Source organism: Melanaphis sacchari, unplaced genomic scaffold (genome assembly GCF_002803265.2).
Source record: "Melanaphis sacchari strain LSU unplaced genomic scaffold, SCAv2.0 Contig28_pilon_pilon, whole genome shotgun sequence".
Lineage (NCBI taxonomy): Eukaryota > Metazoa > Arthropoda > Insecta > Hemiptera > Aphididae > Melanaphis > Melanaphis sacchari.
Window position 1 is genome coordinate 356,158 of NW_020271162.1, and position 25,494 is coordinate 381,651.

The 25,494-nt window shown below is 24.6% G+C and overlaps 1 protein-coding gene across 1 annotated transcript; it reads right to left on the reverse strand.

The window, feature by feature from the left end:
• Nucleotides 1-552: 552 nt before the first annotated feature.
• On the reverse strand, nucleotides 553-17,616 carry LOC112595599. Its single transcript, XM_025340864.1, has 21 exons — nucleotides 17,559-17,616; nucleotides 12,997-13,068; nucleotides 11,267-11,557; nucleotides 10,324-10,541; nucleotides 10,059-10,230; nucleotides 9,581-9,655; nucleotides 8,399-8,518; nucleotides 8,016-8,156; nucleotides 7,724-7,861; nucleotides 6,764-6,903; nucleotides 5,947-6,136; nucleotides 5,771-5,841; nucleotides 5,391-5,622; nucleotides 5,121-5,269; nucleotides 4,703-4,892; nucleotides 4,484-4,623; nucleotides 4,234-4,396; nucleotides 3,553-3,806; nucleotides 3,382-3,454; nucleotides 3,104-3,312; nucleotides 553-669 (listed from the first exon to the last, which is right to left on the reverse strand). The coding sequence occupies exons 1-21, from the start codon at nucleotides 17,614-17,616 to the stop codon at nucleotides 553-555; spliced, it is 3,213 nt and encodes a 1,070-aa protein (XP_025196649.1).
• Between the last annotated feature and the right edge of the window lie 7,878 nt (nucleotides 17,617-25,494).

Sequence of the window (25,494 nt, forward strand, 5' to 3'; positions counted from 1 at the left end):
TATTATTGATTTATATTGTGTTTTGTAGTACTGTGCGATAGTAATAAAACTCATATTTAGCTATTGTTCGGAAGTTTAAAACATATCAAGAAAATTTTAAATTCATTTGTCAAGATTTTTTTCTCAGTTCTAATATTTTTGTGTAATAACATACTTATTGCATTTTTTTTTTCAATTTTATAGTAAAAAAAGCAAAAATACTCGATCGTGATTCAGTAATTGTTCGCAATCATATTACATTTTTGTTTAGTTACGAATTGGAATTGGTCCTATCGGATTTTTTCCCTAGTGTGTCAAACTGGATAATATATCGAATATATAATACAAAAAATACAATATTTATATAAGCTTTTAATTTATTTTATGTTTAAAAAAGAAAAACCATTGACAACAATATTTTCAATAGTCAATACACATTATTACATAATGTTTTCAGTGCTTTACTGAATACAAATATATTATAACATTTAAATTATTCATGTTTTGAAATCTCTTAGAAATATGTTGAAATAATTAGATTAACAATAAATATTATGTAACATTATTATACGTTTAAGCATCTAAAAGTGTTGTAACTTCATAAATTCTTGCTGGAGAACTATAATGCGGTGATATTGTTACAGATATCACATTAATTGAATATGTTGAGCCTGGTTGTAGCTCCTTTAGCTGTAAAATAAAACGTATACGTGGAATATAATATGTGTCTTATGCAATACATTCATGATTTAATAATAATTACAATAATAACAAAAATAAAAATCATTATTATTATAATAACACATGCACAGTTTATAGTGAAGCTAAAAACACAACTTTGCATCTGTATAATAATATACATTTATACCTAACGTGTAAACCTCTTTCATTAGCCACGCCTATACATAGGAATAGGAACAGAATTGTTTTCGACTCACTTAATAAACTACATAATATATACATTATTTGCAGAATAAAACACGGTTTGAGGTTAATATTCTTTTTTTTTTATTTATATAAAAACTGTTTTGCTATAATTTATTCGTTATTGATACCTACTTGTTTTAGGGGTCAACTGCATGTATATATCATTTTAATTATTGATACACAATGCACTTAGTCAGAATACTTCGGCATTCAATTACAGAATACAGCAATAATATTATTTGTATAATAGCTTTTGGTTTTTTATTAACTTATCAAAATAGGTTACATTAACTACTTAAAAAAGAAAATAAGACTTAATAACTATTAAATTATGTATAATATTAATTATTATCCTCTTAATTAAACTACTTATAGGTTAATCTAATGTTTAATACGATATGACCATATGTATCTAGACAACATTTTCATGTTTTTTAAAGAGTACTTTTGTATAGACTATTTCATACATTGTTCTACAATATGATAATATTATAATATGTTTAATGCTTTCAACTGTCAGTTTAGACAGTGTCGGCTTAATTATTTTAACGGATCAAAAATGTTGTTCTCGTTCGATTTTTTTATCGATAAAAACCTGAAACTGTATACGTGAGCAACTTTTTATTTTCATTCAACAGTTCAATAACATTAACATAATAATATTGGTAGTCTGCAATAAGAAACAGTTATCAATGTACCGTATCGTTTCACCGGAAGTCATTAGGCCTATTATTGCATAACCGCTGTTTTGGGATATTCTATTTTGTTCTCTCTCAAATATTTTATACCGTTCATGTAACTGAATCACGTCAAGTTATTGTTACCTACTTTTAATTCTAATAATTTATTCAACGAAACCATTTTTTACTTTGTTCTTTTTCATGTTCCACCGATTTCCATTACTATTTATTTTTTATTTTAAATTAGCTTTGTATAACTTAATTAAATTATTATTCATATAGCTCGACTTAGCAATAATAACGAGTTTATAACAGTAAGTATAATAGATAATTATTTACTATTTATGTTAAATTTACATTAATACATTTTGTTTAAAAAAAAATTATTCTTATATTAAAATATATATGGTTAAAAATTAAAATAGTATGAGTCCTATCAATTTAAGTGGTCAAAGTGAACAGATGTTGAAACTTAATTTTATATTTTAGACAGTCAGATACTAATATAGGTAGTTTTCATAAATACTATACATATCATATTTAGATGATTCTTGAAAGACCTCAATACAATGAATTAAAGAATAGATTTTTGACCATAATGTATATTAAAAATATTGTGAATTACAGTAACCATACAAACAAGTTAAAGAAAAAAGTAAATAACGTATAAATATAAAAGATATTTACAGTATAAACTGAATAATTCTCATATAAATAAACATTTTAACTCATTATTTAAAAGCAGATTATTTTTTAAAGTACTTATTTTGCTATAAAAATTTTTTGGACGAATAGTATGTGAATAATAACTTATTAGTGTTAAGACTTTTTGTATGATATCTTCGCAAAGTTTTACTCCACCCACTTTCCTTATCGAAACTTCAAATACTCATACCTATATTGGTTCTAAATTTAATTTTACACATCGAAATACTCCGAGTATTATTCTACTCTAAGGTATGAAATTAAATACGTATGTTATTATTCCAAAAATAATAATACTTAGAAAATGTTAACGATAAAAATTTGGAAAATACCTACATATTTTTTCAAATATTTTGTTTTGTAATGACTTAACATTATATAATAGAAAAAATTGTGAGCCATTTAGTAGTCATGTTCGTGGGCGACCCAGACACTTTTCTAGGGGGGGGGGGGGGACAAAATTAATTTAAAAAATAAATGAATATTTTTTTACATTTTATTTATAATACATTATTATGTTACGTCATTATTACATTAAATTATTACAATTGGGTAATAAAATTAAATTTCTAGGAGGGGGAAGTGTCCCGTCTTGCCACCTCCTGGGGACGCCCATGATCACGTTAATTGTTTTTAAGTGTTTTTGATATTTCTAATAATTATAATAATAATTTAATTTTAACTGATGGTAATCATTTATATATATGAAGAAAAGTTATTACTAGAATACGTCAATAAAATGCAATTGTGTTATATGTAACTTATACTATAAACTTTATAATTTTTTATTATTTAGAAACTGAATTTATTACCGTATAGTTATAAGAAGGCACTTCTTCGTCGAATGGGACTTCTATCGGCGCTAAGTAAACACAACACGTCTTATCAAGGCTTGCTATTTCTTCTATATTAATTATAAACATTTCCAATGTACCGTTGAATGTCCATGGAATATCCCACTGAAGATTAATGAATGTTTTTCCAATTCCGATAACTCTCACATTACTTGGAGGATCGGGTGCTACAGTAAAAATTCAATAATGCGTGATATATGAATTAATTTGCATGTAAACACATAAATTTAACTTACACCCATCAATGTTTGTAAAAGTAATTGACGAAGATAAACCACCTTCTGGGTATTCTGGTGTCTTGGGCTGAATCTATAAAAAATGAGTAGTAAATATATACAAAACATTTATTTCTTTATTTAAATTTTCTATATTATCAAAAAACTTTATTTTTTTATTCGTATACTTACTATAAACGTATAATTATTACTGGCACTAAAAACATAAAATGTATAACAGAAATATTCTGACCATGCCGAACACTTAATTGGTGGAACAATAGTAACATTTTTTTCGTGTGTGATAAAAGAGGTATTAAATGAACCATTAAATGAAACAATAAATCCATCTAACTTTGAATTATCTGGATAGTGCCAACGAAGTCCAATTACTTTGTTTTTCAAATTTTTTTTGTATACCATTAAATCATCCACTGGTCCTAAAACTATGAATATATGAACTTAGTAAAGGTATTATTGAAGAGGAGTGAAGTGATCATTTATAAACAATTTTCTTATACTAGCTAAATATGATACAACGATTTTTAAATTAGGTATTGAAATTATCAGTTGTATGTTCAGCTAAATATATTATTCAAATACGCATTCATTGAAATTTTAAAAATATTCATGGAGACTAAATACTTTTATGTATAGGTATAATTATATTTTACTACACACTAATATTTTAAATTATTTTTTTTAACAATACATTTTTAAGTATGACATATTTTCTGACAAATTCCTTAAATAAAAATCCTTCATTCTGTACCTACCTATCTGTAGATAATGGATTAGCCACTGTTTTATATGCAACTTCTGTGCTTAGATTATTCATAATATCGGTAATAAGTATGAATATTTAGTACTTACCTCCAAATGTTGTGAAATTGATAAATAAAAAATGTTCAGGATTATATCCATTGTGTGTTTTTATAAACACTTTCAATTCATACTGCGTATTTGATTTGAGATTATCAAACAAAATATTATTTTGTTTCGTTTCTTTTACTTGTAAATAGTTATTACTCTTCTCCTACAAATAAAAAAAAACAGCTTATTTCATTTACAAAATAATAAACTCTATTTTATAAGTATATAATATATAATATTATATTGGTACCTTTAATTCCACAAAATATGTTGAAAATAACCCATTCAGTTTAGAACAGTTAATAAAATCGAATTTCCATCGAACGAATACAGAATTATAAGTTATGTACATTGGGTTCTCAAGATCAAGATCCGGGGCTATGTTTGGTTCTAAGTTTAGTAAACACACAAATAATTTATCTCAAAAAGATAAGAGTATTTATCTTAATTTTAATTTTGAAAATTTTACTTGATGTCGGCGTCAATATGTACTTAGTTTGTTTTCTTTGATCGAAACTATCTTCAGCGATATAGACTTGTATATAATATTGCGAATTAGGAACCACGTCTAATATTTCGTAGTTAGTTTGATTAGAAATTGTAATCGACATCCAATGGCTTTCTAAATCATGCGAAGTACAACTGAGAATTCGTTTGATCTAAAATATTGAAAATTCCTCTTTATTTTATCTTAATTAAAAATTTATAATATGGCCTTACTACTAAATAACTAATGTAACATTTTTGTCATATTGTAAAAAAAATACTATGAACATATTATATCCCAGTATAGGTTATGCTAGTTTGTAATATGATTTATAAATTATTTATGATCTGTGATTTGATTATTTAAGAAAGTTTACCATTACAAATATTAAATAAATTACTTTGTATCTTAAAATGTACGTGATTGGTTCATTTACTAATGGTTTTACCATGACATTATAACGCTCATGTATATATCCTAATTTCCAAAATACTTTGATCTTTCCATCCTCGCCGATTGTAGTAATTTCTTTAACTTTGAATTCATTTCCTTCATTAAGTATAACATAAAAATTATTATTTTATATATTAATTGTTTATATTATGTATATATGTATAGGTATTTGTTAAAATGTATTAATATAGAAAATATGTATATATATATAATGTACCTGTAAGTGGAGCAACCGAATAAATAGGCGATGAAAATAGTCCTTCAGTTGTATTTAAAATTATTTGTATGTCATATTGATAACCTGGTATAAGATTGTTGATATTGTGACCACTAGTTGAATTTGATACTATTTTCTGTACACCAGATATTTGGTTCTGTGACTGATTGTGCGATAACATCAATAAATATTCAAAAATATTGCACTTTAATGGGTTAACAGAAGTACTAATCTATAACGAATACATAAAGTTAGAAAATCAATAAAACATTTACCTACATATTGTTTTTATAAGAAAAATCTTATCTATTTGATATTAATTGAATAATTTTATTTAATAAAAAAGTATTGATTAATGATTATTGTATTTTTCCTCTTACTTTGTTCCATGTTATGTTGATGCTTTTTATTCCACTTACGAGTGTTACATTAAAATCATCAATTTTTGGTGCTAAAATAAAAATGTTTATAAACTTACTTAATATAAATATCACAACAACTTATATTTATTTACACTTAATCGTGCTCTATTGAATAGTTTATTGAAAATACGTACGTATGCACGATGTCTTGAATTGGCCGTATACTATATCTTGATCATTAAAATTACCATCATCTGTTATTAACAGAACACCGACTAAGTATACAGTGTCTACATCTAAATCATTTAAGATTTCGTTGGTTCCATTGCTATTTTCAATAATGGGTTTGATTTCAGAATTGGTAAATTTCTCTTCTCCTAATGCCTAGAAACATTGATAATAGAATACAAAATTTTATTTAATCAATATACAATCCAAGAATAATAGCGGCTGTGCTACTCGTATAATTTATCACCTTAAAATTTGTTAAATAATAATTAAATAACCTTGCCCAATTTTGATGGGCATGTTCTTATGATAATAAGACTCTATAAATTGAAATACTTATTATTTAATATTTATTAATAATAATAGTAATACCATATGTATGTACACAACTAATTTAACGTTAAAATTTCAAGATTCAATATTAAGTATTCTTAGTTGTTAATAAAATAATTTAGCATAATAAATAATATTAAACTATAGTACAACATTATACAATAGGTATTATAATTTATAGTAATATTTTATACGTATGATTTGTATGTGCATTGAATATCATATTAAACATTATTGTTTAGTAGTGAATACTATATTTCATGCCACTATAGAGAACGTATGCGGCTCTTACATCTAAATTACATACAATTTATGTAATTCTCCCATCATACGGTGACGGTTTAGTATGATAATTAATAGCGAAAGACGAATTTAGGTCGGCCATCATGTGCGTTCTCTCGTGGCGATGGCACGGAATATAGAGATAAATATCTTGTGGAAATATCTTACCTTATAAACTATTTGATAATATTTCAACTTTATATTTTTATCTTCATTCATTACATTAGAAGATTGAAAATCACATAATATTTCTAATGATTCATACTTGCTTGATATTAGTGCAGGTGGATTTAAGAGATATGGATATTCTAAACATATTAAAGTATATTAGTACATTGTATTTATTATCATCTATATTTAAAGTATTATTTCTTCGGTTATAATTTTTTTAATTACCATTTTAACTTTTTAGTTTTTTAAATAATCACTATTTTAACTTAAATTATAGGTAATATGGTTTATAATAACTATTTTTTTTTTACATTTTAAGTTGAATACAATATGTTTTACAACAATACACCTTTATAAGCAACTATAATAGCTATATAACTCGACTTTTTTCGTACAAAAATAACAATTATAAAATAGGACGCGTGTTTCTGTTTTAGTGTATCTTAATTAACGGTTAAATCGTCATTACTCATTGGTGTATCTTATTTTGTAAATTAATTTAACTGAGTTAGATAATCCACTTATGATGGATTTGATATAGAATTTGGAATATTATTGAACGTAGTACTCTCTAATTGCTCTCTAAATCTTTTTGATAAAATATTAAGAACAATTTGAAATTTTCATGACAAATGGTCAAAGAGTTTCTGAATATTAAAATACTAGTATAGGTAGGTACATTGGTTTATTATAAGAATGTATATTTATAAATTGTAGATCAAATTAAATAATAATGTATTTTTGTATTATACAGATTAAAAAATTGAATTTAACTTTTAATACCGTCCCATTAAAATGCTACTATGTATTAATCAATAAATAATATTTATTTTCCGTAGGCTTTAATTACTACATAGCGTAGAATAAACTTTCAATTTAAATCCAATTACATTTGTATAACAGAGCATTGAACAAACTTCACGAGGTTAATTAATTTAAGTTTTTTTTTTATCTTACTTTGTAAGCAATATGGTGGGATGTATTCTGGTGAACATCCATTTGTACAGACGCCTGTGTATTGATCACACACCCTGTCGTAACAATTCGGCGAACAAAATTGACTGCAATCAACACCAAATTTACCTGTTGCACAGTCTAACAAAAAATAAAAATAAATTACTACAGCTATATTTAAATGTTATAACTTATAAATTATAAGTTATAAAATTATATTTATACAGTTTAAAAACCATTTTAATGATATATAATATATTATCAAAGATGTATGTTTTTTATTTATTTAACTTACCTATATTACACAACGGACCAGTTAAACCTGGTGGACAAGTACATCCGAATTTCGTACACATGTACATACCACGACACATTTCATGGTCATGCATAGAACAAACGCCTTTACAATCGAGTCCGTATGAATTTGGTCCACATGCTGAAATAAAAGTTTATTGTTTATGTTAATTCAGATACTAAAATAATTTAATTATTTGTTCGCATGCGTTAATCAAGTTCGTTTATATGGTTAATTCATATTATTTTGCATACTATTAACCAAGAATACTTTATTTTTGAAATTATTTCCCTTAATTCTAAAGTCAAGTTATTAATACCGCTTTGATAATATTTTATAAATAACTGTGTTAAGTCATTTAAATTCTATAATATTTCAATTACCTGTTTCACATAGATTCCCTATAAATCCAGGAGGGCAAGTACAATTATTCATTGTAGGTAATTTGTATCCACCGTTTAAACATTCTGATTTCTGATACATACTCTCGGTTCTATTAAACTCTATATTTTTAAATAATAAATAAACAATTTATTGTAAATTATAATTTGTTTTATACAAGTATAAGTACCAAATAAAAAAATACAAGTGTCTGATCTACAGCAATTACATTGTACGAGTACCTATCTAACTATATGGTTATAATTATTCAATTACATTTCTTTTTGTTAACTTGTTTATTTTCAATTATTATTTATTATATTACATTGTAATTACGTATTATAATTTATAGCACTACAATAAATTTCAAATAGGTATTAGGTACAAATTATATAATTAATTAAATAATATAATCAAGGGCGCCCATAGAAAAATTCTAAGGGAGGGGGGAGAAATTTTAATTATGTCCTCGAGATAAGAAGGGATATACAATTTAACATTATACTATTATATTTTATATATCAAACTGAAAGGTTATGAAATAATAATTATTTAACCAATTAACCATAAAAGTTATTTATTGAATTTTCATTTGATTAATAACATAAATTTATCAAAATTTATAAATAAAAATTGTAAATTTCTTTTTTTTTAACACCAAATATATTTATTACTTGTTTTATGTATTCATTCGTTTTATCATCAATTTTTTCCTTATGTACGCTTATCATACATAATTCATCGAGTCTATCATCACTCATTATAGATATTGTGTAAAAAAATTTTCAACATTTTCTGGGGGGGGGGACATGTTCCTCCCTTGACTCCCATATGGGCTCCCTTGAATATAATCATAACTTATAGGTACTTATGAGATTATATGACGTTAACATACACCAATTATGTGACAAATTTAATTGATCAAATGAGAAATAAATTTATATGAAAATGTATTTTGCATATAACTTTTGATTCCAATTTTCAATTGAAAATAGAAAATTGTAATTAATATTTTAATATATTTTCTAGGAAAATATAAATGAGTACTAATAGAACATTTATATTATCGAACTGTAATTTTAACGTTACCTATTGGACATATATCAATAGTTCTATTGGTTTTACGTGGTATCTACTTGAAATTATATTTTTAAATGGTTTTTGAGAGTACTGGTAATACTTACTTTTATTGTTTCCAAGTATGTCAAATGACTTTGGTTCACCTTCAAAACCATGAACAATTCGAACGTCTTCTTCATCTATAGGAAAATAATGAAAACTATTAAGTTTGATTTAGAATCTAAATTATTGATGCTGTTAACACTTATACTAATAAGTAATAATCTAACGCGATTATGTAGATAATTAATTATTTATAATAGTCATGTCTTCAAAAATATTTCCAAAAAATACTGACGTTATTTTAATACCCCATGAATTACAAAGGTGTAATATTATATATAAACATTTTTGAACATTTTTTTTTTTTTGACATAACAGCGATTACATTTTAACAATTTAACAAAATATAAAATAGATATTTATCACATTGAAAGTCTTTGAAAGTCACAACTTACGAATTTTATTAACCATTTATCTGAATTAACATCTTTACTATGATATATTATATATAATAGCTATGTAAAATAAATTAGTAGTTACCATAATTTGAAGATTCAGCTATCCGTATTAGTCCAAACCAAAATCCATTATACACATAATCATACCGTCCTTTTTGATAATAATCATTATTCATTTTCATTTGCAACGATACCATATATTCTTGATTTTTAATGAAACTAATATTATTAAATGTTATTGTTCTTATATCATCCTGCAGGTAAAATAGATTTATGTTTAATTAATTATCTAAATCGTATGCGTTTTGTTTGGAATATAAAACAATTATGTATAATATTAAACTCACAAATTTTAATAATTTGGTAATACGTATGATCGAATTATTTTTAAATGTTAAATCCAAGTAAATATCCATTTTAGACGATACTGTATGTATATATGTGATTGATAAACCTGAACGAACTTCATCTGCTGTCCAAAGTACCGAAAATATTGTCGTAAAATCATGTATATAATGTATATTTTGCATTTCATATCTATACTCGAAAACACTTGTACAATGATCTAAAACCAAAAAATAAATATTAACATGTAATTTATTAATTATAAATACAACATCCTTTTTTAGGTCTTATAATTATAATTATTCTAAGATATTTAAAAATCCAAAGATAATAAGCAACTTAATACTAAGTTTTGTAGTGTAGTGTACTATTACTACCTACTTACTGCTATAATATATAAATTATTTTAAGAAAATACCAAGTATTTTTCTAGTTCATCGTCTAAACATAAATGTAATTAAAAACTAAAAAGATTTCACTATAATTAATATTTCATCACATTGTAGTAAACTCTAATAGAAGACATACATTTGTGGAAAAAGATAATATCACATTTACTCGATATTAAACATTTTTGAAAAAATTTTAATAACATATCTTCTAATTTTAAATAATATTAACTATACCACAGTTAAAATTTTTGTAGCGAAAATGTAATTAAGTTCTATCATATTCAGTGAACTCCAAAATGTTTTTGATTTTTAAAACAATATTTTTTTATTTATATAATATAAATTTATTCACTATGTTGTATCTTACTAAGTAAAATTATGAACTTAAACTTATTAATCAAAATTACCTTTATATATGTCTCCAAGATCACAATGTTTCCCTGTTTCGATAAGATAAAAATAAATGATTATATATTTTATTAAAAATCGTAGTAAAAGATGTTTGCAACTAATGAAAGTTATGTGTTTATAAAATATTATGCATAATACATACAAGTTAAAAATATGAAATATATTTTTAATATCTTACCAGTTAATGAAGTAGTGTTGATTTTCCAATTTTTAGGAAAATGTTTAAATTTAATTTGACTATTATTCTCAGATAAGTCATATTTTAAGAACACTAACTTATTAATTTGTGAAATTGACTGACGTGGATGTATCTTATGTGAAGACTCTACTTCTTCAAAAATTGGTAGTCCAATGGCATTTGTTCTTGAATGTATTTCAATTGAGTAGCTATTTTTTGAATAATTCTTATAAAAATCCGGGTCCTTGAATCCGACTAATACAGAAATGTAGAATAATAGTAATATTTAACATTATATATCAGTAATATAACAGTCATAGGTTTTTACAATTTGAAATTAAACTAAAACACATTTACAATGGAAAGTTTATATTACGAAGTACCCGCACCTATTCACAAACACTAGAAAACGAAATAAAATAATTTTTTCAAACAAATATTACTCGCTAGAAAACACGTTAGGTACCTAATAAATTATGATTAATAAAATAATCTATTAAATTAGTTACTTACTATATAAATTATTACATTTATTATAATATACATTATATACACTTATCCATTACCTATCTATTTTGTATGTATTATATTATATTTATATGAATTTTGAACTTCCCTATCTTCGACTAAAGTACTATATAGAGTGAATAAGTTAGATATTTAAATGAAATGTTAACCATTTTTTTTTCTTGGTGAACAGTATGTGTATAATATGAAATTATAAGGAATTCTTTATAAGCTTCTAAATTATGATTGCCACAACTGTATAATAGTTATAGTTCTGACAAAAAAAAAATAAAATAATTACATTATTATATAACTAGTAAATCCCTAGCATTGTTCTTAATCTATACATTAAAATATTCAATAAATCCAAATTGATTGATAATTTAGTAAAATAAATGAAAATTATTTTTATAATGTTCTATTCATAGTAGAAAATAATCGCAGTATTTATCAAAACATTTTAAATTTAAATGATATATGTATAATGCCATAATATTAACATCACAATAAACTAAATTAAATTGTATGTTGAAAATCTTTTTTTCTTCTAACAATTTACCTGATAAAAAGATGACAATTCATTTGTGGTAGTGGCGAACTTAGAAAACTCATACTAATAATGGTTTATTATACTCACGCAATAATAACAATACGTACTATAATAATATGTGCTAAAACGTTTAAATGATTGCCTATCCAATACTTCTTCCAAAAGTCTAGCCATTAATTACTTAATATTATCGAATATGAGGTGATTGAAAGGATGACAAATTTTCTTACATTCAAACGTTAAAGCACTATATAAATGCACATTATTTTTATTATAAAAATTAACGATAAAAAACATTAAACACAAAAAAAGTTTTAAACATTTTAAACATTAACTTTTTAATTTTCATATCCCATACCTATCTAGTATATTTACTCACTTAACCTTTTTAAAAATAATAATAATTTAAAACCTATAATCTAAAGATCAAAATTCAAGTATTCTATATGTATATAAGAATAACGAGAATTATAAAATAAAAATATTCACAATTGTCAGTCGTAACAAAATTAAACAGACATATAAATATTTATACGTTCAAATTTTCAAATGCAAATTACCATTAATCCTATTTTTAAATTTAAATTTACATGTTTTTAAAAGAAAAAAAAAATACATAAATAAATAGTTAACATACCATTCTTATATGTTTCTTTAAACTCATTTGTCGTTCTATAAATCGTAGTAATGTCATAATCTGTAGAAGCCACTAAAACAAGAATAAAACATAATGATAAAAAATAAAATATTTTTATATTTTTATACGTTATCATATTTAACATAAAATTAAATATTTATAGTTTTTAGAGCTCTCAAAGTTCTTGAGTAATAAAAACTTTAAATTATTAATACAATTTATTTTAATGTTATGTATATTTTTTTTTTTTAGAAAAATTAATCTTTTATATATTCTTATTCTTATTTAAATGTTTAGTTTTTCAACAAGGTGAAAAAAATTATCCTTAAATACAGTAATAGTTCACAAAACACAAATTTAAAACTGCTTGCAAAAATATTATATTTATTTATATTTTACAGCTGACTAATACAAATTCGACCATTTAGACGAGTCTCTACAGTTATTATTGCGAAAAGTTTTAATTTTTATAAGATATTATTTCACATATTTTTTTTATTTACATGCAAAAGAAAATTTGATTTTTTAAATTTTTTTTTTTTTATGAATGTCAATACATAAAGTTATATTAAAAAATTTCAAATTCATATTCCGAATTAGAATAATTTTAACGAAAAAAATTCATTTCGGATGAGTTTATGATTCATCATAAATACGCATAATAAATAACATACATATTGTACCGAATAGATACTTCGAAAAATATTTTGCTTCAATAATTTATAGATTATTTGATATTTTAATTCAGAAAAATAAATTGCTTAAAAATGATAACGATAAAAGGTTTTTGCAATGACATCAAATTATATAAAAAAAGTATTTAAAAATAAATTAAACTAAAAAATAATGAGAGTAAACACGACCTAAATGAAACATTTTGTATAGATATTTAAAAAAGTTATTACGTTGAGTAATTTGTTTAATAATAAATCAAAAATTTACTTCTAGAATTATAAACAATAATATATATTTAATAAATAAATAAGGGCTTTATAAAAATAATGGATCTTTTAAAATTTTTAAATCATTAAATCGTATAGGTATTTCAATATTTCAAAATATATTATAAATTTCTTTAATTATAAATACTTACTGCTGTTGTTAGAATGAATTATCGTATCACTCCAAACGTTCAAAATACATACGGAAAACCAAATATAATAATGAATTAAAAGTAGCATGTTATTATTATTTTTATATATCATATTATTAATTTGAGACTTTAGTTGTTAACTTGCAAAATAATTCTGTAATTTGGAAACAACAGTATAAACTGAATGGTTTGAAGCAAATTAAGCAACTAACTGTACACAATTAAGTACAAATAACCCACACGGAAATAAAAGTATAAAAATATTATTATCTGACATTTTTATTTGTATATGGGTGTATAAAGGTGAAATATCTTATAAAACAAATTCCATTATACATTATTATTTGTTATACACAGTTATCTAATACAATGTACAATGTAAAGAACCATGTATTTGTCCATTTTACAATATTAACTCGATGGGAATGTATTGACATTGGTCCACTCTGTATTAATAGTTTCAATATTGACACTAATAATTTTATTTTTATCGCGAAAATTAATGCAAATATAAAATATAATATTTTTCTGAGTTCATGATTGGAACAGAAATTGATTTGTACATAATTGTATTATAGTTTCAAGTTTCTATGTATGTATAATCATAACTAATAAATAGGAATTGTGGTTAAAAGTTAAAACACATCCGATCCCAACATCGTTCACACTATTATTTTTTCGTGAGCTTACGGAAATACAAGAATTTATATCGATAACAGTTCTGTTCTCAATCATTTTAATCATATTCAAGTGTAAATAAATTATTATTATGTATACAAAATAAAATTAGTTTTTTTTTATTTTCTTTAGATTAAATATATCAATATCAAATGTCAAAGTCAATGACAAATACCTTATTAACTCTACAGTAGAGAGGGTAACATATAATGTAAAAAAAATCACTTCAAAATACAAGTCTATAGAGTAATACACAGTTATTACGGATGTTTTATATTCTTCTATTACGAATAAAATTACAAATAACTATAGAAATTAACTTTCATACAATCCTGTCAGATTGAAATATAGAATTACAGTAGGGTCTCTGTAATTCGAACACAGGCTTAACTGATATAAGTGGTAATCCGAACGGGCTTGGAAATTGCCGCATCGCTATACTAATACACACTTGTATCATAATTCATAGTAATATGCTATACATGCACTTATACTAATACACACTTGTATCATAATTCATAGTAATATGCTATACATGCACTTATTAACTGGCTATTTAGTATTTAGTAATTAGTTATAACTATTTTGTCGATTATGATTGAATTCATTGTGTTTTTCAACAACGAATTTTATGAATTAATATTGCAGTATGGATAAAGATTAATTTCAAAATTTAAATTATAAGGGAATTGATTTTTTTTTTTTTTAAGTTATAAGTAGTCCGAATAAATCGGTAATCTGAATGATCCCTTTCCCCAATCTCGTTCAGATTAACGAGACTATACTGTATGTACATTGTTAAAATATTACATTTATTATAAGTACTAACGTACAGGGCGCATATAAATTCCACCGATTGCGATTTTTTAGACCGTTTTTCATGTAATTCCACTAGTTTGTTTTTTTTACCTGAAAAAAAAAATGTAAATTCTACCAGTACATTTTTTTTTTATTTAGATATTCGGAATTTACCCTTTTACATTTGTGATAAATAAATTAGTATTACAGTATAGGTATGATATAAAATTATTAAACACACGATAACAATAAAACAGTAGTAAGTAATTATAATAAGTAACAATAGATAATAGGTACATAATTTATGTACAGATATCTTCTTTATACATAGGTAATATATTTAAAATGTAGATGCTTATATCATTTTTTAAACAACATTTTAAAAAATATGTAATTATTAATAATGATCACTAGTTAGTAGTTACCTATTTTACTATCGATGGAATTAACATGTTTTCAGATCAAAAATACGTACCGGTGGAATTTACATTTTTTTTTTAGGTAAAAAAAACGTACAAGTGGTATTTACATGTTTTAAATTCAACCAAAAAATCGACTACCTAAAACATCGGTAAAATTTACAATCGCTCAACGTATATGGTACATATGAGGCAAAATTAAACCTCCTTTATGCGAAATAAAGCAAATATAAGAATATTTATAATTGTGAAAGAAATTCGGTAAAAAATTTAACTTCCCATGACAAAAAATATTTTTTATAGTATAATTTCTCAACCACAAAAACAAATAAATTCTTAAAAATGCTCTAGAAAAAAATTAGACATTACAATTTATCCTCTGACGGTTTTTGTTATCTCGAGATTTGAAAAATATTAATTTATTTTGTTACAATTCAAATATATTTTTAATGGGGATTTGACACTTTTACGTGTATTATTATATTTTACTAATTATAATAAAATTTTCAAAATATCTAGATTAATTTCAAGTTATTATCTATATATGTGACGATCACACCACTCATATTTCCATAAATATATATTATTTTAACAATAATTAATTAATTAGGTAATAATAAATGCCATATTATAGCTAGGTGAAAAATAATTAAATCTACAATATTGCTAGTCGTAAAATAAATTTTTAATGCTCGGTATTGACTTTAAAGTTAATAATAATTTATAGATGATATAAATTATATATATTATAATATTATATACAATTATAATTTTAATATTTAATAGTATAATAATTGTAATCTTTTAGGAAAAAAATAATGCAATCTATGGTATTACTAATAAAAGTTAAATACTTAAAAATAGTGTCATAAAAATATAATAAAATAAATAATAAGTAATAGACAATGTCTGACATATTGTCTTTGTTTAAAATTGTTTTTTGTAAGCAATATTTCATCATTAAATTCAAATTTAACGCTTCAGTAACAGTTGTCTGTTCAATAACGATTGACGAGGTACACTCGACATCTATTATACAGCAGAGTAAGTTCTTTGATTTTTTTTTTAGATTTAGGTGGGTCAAATCAATGATATGAGAAAGTTATTCTCTAGTAGATTTAACAAGAAATAAAAATGTTTTTAGAATTGTTAATGCTTCAATAAATCAATCTCTTCAATTCTTTTAAATTTTCATTTAAATGTATGTTGCAAATATGTTAGCTAAAGACAATATCACTGCTTTCAATCAATTTAAAATTTAAAGATGCCATGAAATTTATAATTTATCACAGAATATTAACGAGTAATACATAGACAATAGTTTTAATAATCAATAATTTATTAATATTTATAGATAAGTAAATGTTAGTAACGTTTTATAACAGACCGATTTATAATATATGCTAAAGATGATAATTATTAGAGATAAACTGGTCAAACGTATAATTATCTGGAAACTATAAAACTAATAACTATTATAAAGTTCTAAACACGATGCTGGCACCATGATTTTAAACAAATTATTAAAATATTCGATAAATCAGTTTAAAAAAAAGTCAAAATGGAGGGGATACCGTGTTGCCAGTCTTTCTTACCGCTGTAAAGAAACCATGAAAATACAGCCGCTAACATTACTACTTTCATAATATAAAAATTTTAATTAATTAGACAGAAATTCAAGATTTATAAAACATTATTTAAATGGATATTTTTTTTTCTTCGCGAGAAATAAAGATAATTTACTATGTCTTTTATAACACGCCTATAATATCTACTATGTCTGTATATTTGGAAAGAAATAAAACGCAGTTTATGAAAGTCCCCAAACTCATTATAAATCTGGTTTTTATTATATTACATAGGTATATGTAATATGTTTAACTCGTGTGCCTGTATAAATTTAAAATAATATATAATAATGAATTTCAAATCTCTGTCCACGAAATTAAATCTGGACATCTGGAATTAATACGTTTGAATACTCGATAGTATAACATGTTCATGCGCATGCGGGAGTTGTGTGCATTGGAATGCGAGAGAATGCGTTTCATAGTTTTATTTTTTATTATATATATATATATATATATACAATATTAACACACCTGCAGGATAGGATATAAAGAATTTCGATTGGTCGTTTCGGCTTACAAATATTCACCGTGTTTATGGTGATGACCTTCAAAATATAATTTTCATCGATGTTGACGCCAGCGTGTGAACACTATTATACTGTAAGTGATTATAATTATTTTGTAAATACGACTAAGGAACAGTCGTTTTAAATATTTAAAAAAAAATTTACTTTTAATTAAGTTTTATCACATTAAGTATAAAAATGTATATAATTGTACCAACAATTTGATGACATACTATGTAAACATAATCAATACGAGACTACGAAAAAACATTAGTTTTGCATAATATAAATTATTCAATCAATCAATTGTTGTATACATTTCTAGTATTGTATGTTAAATCACAAATACATTATTTGCATAGAGCTATAACTAAGTATAAAAGGGATGAGTCAAAGATCACTGATTTTTAAAAAACTTTTTTAAATAAAATATTTCATTTCAGAATTAAATTTAATTGATTTTATTCTTTCCGATTAATTTTAAAATAATAATTACTGCCAATTATTTTTTTTTTTCAATAAAACTAAAAAACTATCCACGTAGAACTAGTTTTCTACAACATATTGCAGTGTAATTACAAAAATTGGTAAAAATTAACTTTTTCCGTTTTCCATGCATCATTTATTTAAACGTTCAATTATAGACGCATAATTGTAGTAAATAAATCGTTGTTTACTAACGATTACACACTTACTTTTAATAAAAAAAATATTCTCGTATTATCATAATAATAGAATTTTAACGGCTTATACCTATATGTTGCGTGCGTCAAACTGTGAAACACATAACACATTTTATTCTCTTACAATAATGTAATATAGGTATACATAACATAAATATTGTAAGCCTCTCTTATAACAAAATGATAATTTCTTTCACACGCATGCTTTCGTACATCCCATATTTGTAATATTGCCAACATTTTATTTTTATTTCATTTCGTTAGGGTGAGTGTTGCATAGGCTTAAAAATAGATACATAATATATATGTAGTATGAATATGATGAAATAAAATAATTTATAAATAATTTTTAAACTTACGTACACTTAAAATGGAAATAAACGGTATACTGTTTAAGTGTATTAAAATATTTTCTCAGTAACCATTGGGTGAACGGGGCAGGTAGTTTTACAGCACTATATAGTATATAAATCGTAATAAATAAAAAATTTAATGTTATCATGGAAATTAAAATAATAGTTAGGTAATAATCACTACTAATATAGATGATTGTTTTATTTTTATTTTTAAATGATAGTTGTCTAACTAAAAATATATAACACCAGTAAAAAAAGAAATTTAAGCAGCTGATTTTATTCTCCATTATTTTAATTTTTTATAATTTTTAAAGGGAATTTTTCATCACTAAAATAATTCCAATAGAAATCATAAACTATTTTTTCTTATACTTTATTTTTATATTTATAATACCAGATAAAATACAATATTCGTAAATGAAATCCAATAAGTTATTAACTACAATATAATATAACAATAAAATAACACAGATTGTCATCATCTAATAAAACGTCGTCAATTTCAATTTTATATTATCTACTTCTCTTAAATTTGTATTTTATTTTTTCTAAGGTCATGTTTAAAAATAGTATTAAATAAATTTTCGGTTTGAAATGTATTTTTATTGGTTTATCGGAACATCAGTATCCGGACCCTATAATATGAAAATATAATATTATACACCAAACTTTAAATATTTATGTCTTTAACCTCGTACTATCAACAAGTGTTCAAAAGAAGCGTGAAAAAACAAACGACAATAATAATATCATCGCTGATAAACAATCAAGAATCGCCGTGGGAACAGATCACTGCATAATTTTGTCTGATTGTTAAGGAATTTAATTTGTTTAGCGCCATTATAGTTGCTAGCTCACACGTATTTATCTCTCTCTCTAAATGTCATGATATGCGTCACCGTATACCACAAAGTCGACCGCGTTGGAATTGTACGGCGACCGCAGTGCCTAACATAAGTGTTTCAATTTATTCGTGTGTGTTCCATTCATCAAACAGAATGTATTGTATATATTATATATTATATATCTAATATAGCAAAATAGGTATTCCGAAAAAGTGTTGTTCTTGTTATTCGTCACTATAATATACATACTACATAGAGACGGATAGACGTGCTGTAGAACAATAAAATATAATAAAATATTTAAACCAACCTTAAGAAAATTGGTCTTGTAATGAAATAAGACCACCGGATATCCTATTATATATCAACTAAAATATAATACTTTGTACCTGTATTATACTTTGGTCAAATATTGTAAATATATGTTTTTATGATAACGCGTACAGTTTTATAAAGTGGACTACAAGTCTATAGTAATATGAACCTCGACGAGTAATAAAATATGAACATTGACTGAAAAATGATAAGTTAATTGTTTACACGGCCGTTTTCAACTGCGTTCATTCGATATTTTCGTTCAAATTTCATTGATGGATTCAATTATTTGTTTAAAATATATGCTCGCAACTGATATAATAAATTAAACTATCATGTTACAAAGGTATAAAAGAAGAATATTATTATAATATTAATACTAGCATTTCGATTTCTTATGAAACATAAAAATAAAACCATTCATGATAAATATTGTGTTATTGCTGGAGCCATTTCGATCCTAAAACAAAAACAGAGTATGATTATAAATATTACAACCCAGCTATAATTTCAACCAGATGTTTTGGTAGGCACAGTGTTTATTCATGTCACGTAGACGCAACCAGGTCGCTCATCCTGATTCCTATTTCGTTTTTTTTTTTTTTTTTTTGTATAGCCACCAAAATCATGACAACAATAAATATTTAATATAATACCTACGTAGCTACGTGTACGTGTGTTACGCTCACAGTTGCGAGTATATACGTTTCACAGTTCCACATTTTAGAACCAGACTAATATAATATAAAAAGTAATAATACTAATAATAAAATAAAATGTTTTTGGATTTTGTAGTCTAGAACTGGGTATTATCATACGGGCACTATACGCATTGTACAATAAAGAGGGTTGGTGTATGAGAAAAAAATGCCTACAGGCGGGTCCATGCAGTCAAACGATTCCATGAAGGGTCGATAAATACAAAAATATAATGATAAATAAAAATATTTTTCATTACAGTCGCCGCCGCACCCGTGTTTCTCCATAGTCAAACCGGCTTTTTTCATCTTCGACCGTAAACACATAATAATATAATATATTATATACAGACAGGACATAATGCAATTCGACACAAAAACCTTTTGAACAACTGCGACGTCACAAAAGAAAAAAAAAACAAAAGCAAATAAAAACGAAATAAACGTTTCCATACATATATTTTGTACGAACAAGAACTACTCACATCGACTAAAGCTATTTATGGAACTACGTAGTCACTCAAGTATTATATACACTTAATATAATGACAATACCGTACATTCTACAACAACCCTAGTCAATGTCCCGCCATATTATACGCTATAGCACCCCCGCAGTCACATATTGGGTCTGCCAAAAATAAGCGGAGAGCACGACCTTAAATAAAAATAAATATACCCGCGTATTATGTGTTTATAACCGAGCGGTGTTAAACTCTCTCGATTGAACCTACATGATTTATTCTTGTTATTTTGAAAATCTAGAAAACTCTCACAGGTCAAAATTATGTTTATCTGAATCTTAAATTATGAACTCTACACAGTTGTTTTAAATTCTAAAATCAATGGAACAAAGAAACAGTGTCGTTAGTGTTGATGTTGAACTCGTTTACTTTTTATAAACAACCAATGCCATTAAATGGTAAATTAATTTTGAAATTTAAATGTGCATCATTTTAACTAATGATTATTTTTTATTTTATTAGTATCTCAGTTATAATCATTTTTATTTAATTTTATTATTTACTATAATTTATATAAGCACTTGGCTATTTTGAAATTTTTATGTCCATATTATTATAAATATTATATTACATTATATTATGCAAGATTACATTAAATTAATAAATTATAATATACGAATAAAGTTATTACCTAAAGATTATTGACCGTTTGGGAGAGTTTATCTTCTGGTCCAGACAGTCCAGTCATCTGGCATTTACGAGGGGAGATCAGAGATAAGAGGAATATATACCTCCTCTTGTTTCTTTTTTTGTAATTTATAAACTAAAAATATTATATGTATACTATATACACATTATATTATACATATTTATAAAAATAATGAATCGATATAATCTTAGTTATGTATTAAAATTAAAGATATACTTACAGATATTTATACATATATATATAACGAGATGAGTTATTCGATTCTGTCAAAACAACAATTTTTGTTTCAGTCAAAATAAAAAAAAGCTTAGATTTACGTTTTTGCTAAATCTAGTTTTTTAATAATGTAACTGCAATATTTTAATTTGCAATAGTTTTTACATAGAATTCCATGAGAATAAAAGTTTTAGTTTTATACTTTTTTATTTGATATTTCATTTAAACATTTTAAATATTTTTTTGTATGATTTAGAATAATTTATTTTTAGTTTGAATATTTTAAATAAAAATTTCTAAAAATATGCTTATCTTAAGATATGTTTTGTAGAATTATTTTTTAAAATGCACATGGAATGATTTTCAAATTGTTTGTTATTATTTATAAGCCATACAGTTAAACCACACTGTTACAAACGTACTTTTTTGGAAAATATATAATTTTAAGGATACCATAAATCAATAATCATATCTCACCAGAATTATAATAAGTGGTTTTCAAATCTTAAACTATTATTTTGGAAGAAAATTGATTTGGCATAAATGTAAACCAAACGGTTTTTACATATTGACGGGAACATTGCACTTCCACTATAAATTTGTAGTCGGCACTTATTACGTAACATGCATTGGAAACAAAAACATTTTTGGTTATACCTCTCTCCTTCAAAATATTCTTAGTATACTGCTGTTTTAAATAATACTGTAATAGACTTGGGAAAGTTCAGGTTATTAAGTAAATATTACCATTATTTTTTTAAATAATTGCGTAACTCGATTGCTAACTCATGATTTTATTTAGGTTTTTAATACTTCCATATTATACAGGATATTTAACAATACCACTCCAGACATTGTACCGTTAATAGTTACAACCCACCTCGCCACTTCCGAATTTCAGAAAAATTATATTCATAGATATGATCATGATGTTTGTACAATTCAATAGCTATACAAATATATACAAATTTATACATACATTCAATGAATACACAACTGACTTGTTAAACTCCCTCTAAAATAAAATTCACATATACGCCGAATACTGCAGTACTTGTGCTCTGCATGGTTTAGTCTTATTCTTAATCAGTAACATATAAAAACTATTCAATAATCGGTTTAGTTCGGTTTAATATTTTTTTAGGAATAATTCGGTCTAGTCCTCAGATAAAATGTATTGTTATCAGTCCCGGTCCCGTTTCAAAAACAAAAAAAAAATGAAAATTAGTTCGATCCGGTCCGGTCTCAATCATGGTACTTAAAATATAAATAAGATATTGTTATGTAATACAAACAAAACGAAAAACACCAAATAAAAATAAACTAAACTATGGGTTTATATTTATTTATAAAGTGATTGTACTGGTTACTAAGTGTCGGTTGTCCATAAATATCATCATTCATCAGCTACCGCCCGTCGAACATGAAGGTTAAAGGATATAATTTTATTTTTATTCTTAGAATTCATAAATCATAACACGTAATCTCGAAAAATTAAACAACATTATGCCGAGTATTATTATAATATCGTATGGTCGGGACTAAGCTAATATTAGCTAAACCTTACAGTCCGCTCCATAAACGACCAAAATATTTTTAAGATCAAACCGGCAGTCCGGTCCCGCGGTCTACTCTTTTTGATTAAATTTAATTATTGGTCCTGTCTGGTTTATGAATAATATGTAGCCATGGGTTCAATCTAAATTTGGTCTTCTGTTTAACTTTTAAGCGTGGTCCGGTCCGAATTCGGTCTCTTGTTCAAATTTGAAGTCCGGCCAGGTCCTTAAAATAACAGACCGTGCAGAGCACTATGCAGTACAAACTTATTATTCCAGTTTTTCAGCTGTCGGTGCCATAATGTTGGCAGGTCATTTTTATATCATTAACAGATTACATTAGTAGCAGACAGCAGTATAATATATGCCTATTATAGTAAATTACATATTTAATAGGCAGGCAATAAGGTACAAAATGCATATTAACAACTGGGAATGGAATGTATAGACTTTATTTTATTTTTAAAAACATTTTGAAAAGAATATTTTCAATTTTCATTATTTCTTATTAATGTTATTTAATTATTATCCCTATTGTCATTTACAGGTAAAAACGATAGAATTGTAGTATGTGAATATTATATTTTTACTACTATTTATTCTTTAAATATAATATTTTACATTAATCAATTTTCTGTTTGTAGTTGATAAATTATTGAACTGTAACAAAAATGTATCTAAAAAATAAAAAACAAATATTACAAAATTTAAAATGAAATATATATACTTATAAAATACATATTATTAATGTAACTTAACTTTACTCGACTCAATTGGACTTTAAAAATCAATATTTGCCTAACTCTACTGAAACTTGTAATATTTTTCTTATACTAAGTATAATATAAATTATATTTTCTAACTAATATGCACACATTTATTGCTCCAATTATTTTTTTCTGTGGTTAAATTGAGATTATATTATAAAACAAATAGGAATTATGAAAAAAAAAATTATTTTATTTTAAATAGTCAAAATAGATATTTTGAATACTTTTATTAAAACACTTACTAAGTAAATACTGAAGCACTTTACGGTATTTTACAAAAAAATAATCGTACACTGTCATAAAACGTTAAATGCTCATTGTTTGTTTTAATAAAAATAAGATATAAATAACAGAAATAAATAATGCACAATGATTTAGTCTTCATTGTCATAAATGTGTGCATAACGCATATATTATATTACATAGAAGCGTTCAAGATTATATTATTTCCACGTGTCCAAGCTCCACAACGATAATATATACAAATATTATAATAATGTTACAGAGAACACATATATAAAAAAATAAAAATAAGGCACCGTCGACCCGTCTGATATGTATAATAAACGTATTGTAATTTATATTTTATTATTAACATAAGTCCTTGAACTCTTTCATCGTTATGATGATTTTAATAATGTATACAGCCGAATAATCGACCACCGCAGCCAGATGTATGTATTACTATTAGGTACACCTGAACCGTGTTTTAACGGGTAGGCATATTGGGTAGAAGTAAAACATGAAATACAATTCTAACA

Coding starts and splice junctions, on each gene's coding strand:
- LOC112595599 (XM_025340864.1), bottom strand. CDS start 17,616: ATGTTAGCGGCTGTATTTTCATGGTTTCTTTACAGCGGTAAGAAAGAC. Junction 10,231..10,323: donor TTACCAAATTATTAAAATTT/GTGAGTTTAATA, acceptor TTTTACCTGCAG/GATGATATAAGAACAATAAC. Junction 9,656..10,058: donor AGCTGAATCTTCAAATTATG/GTAACTACTAAT, acceptor ATTTTCCTATAG/ATGAAGAAGACGTTCGAATT.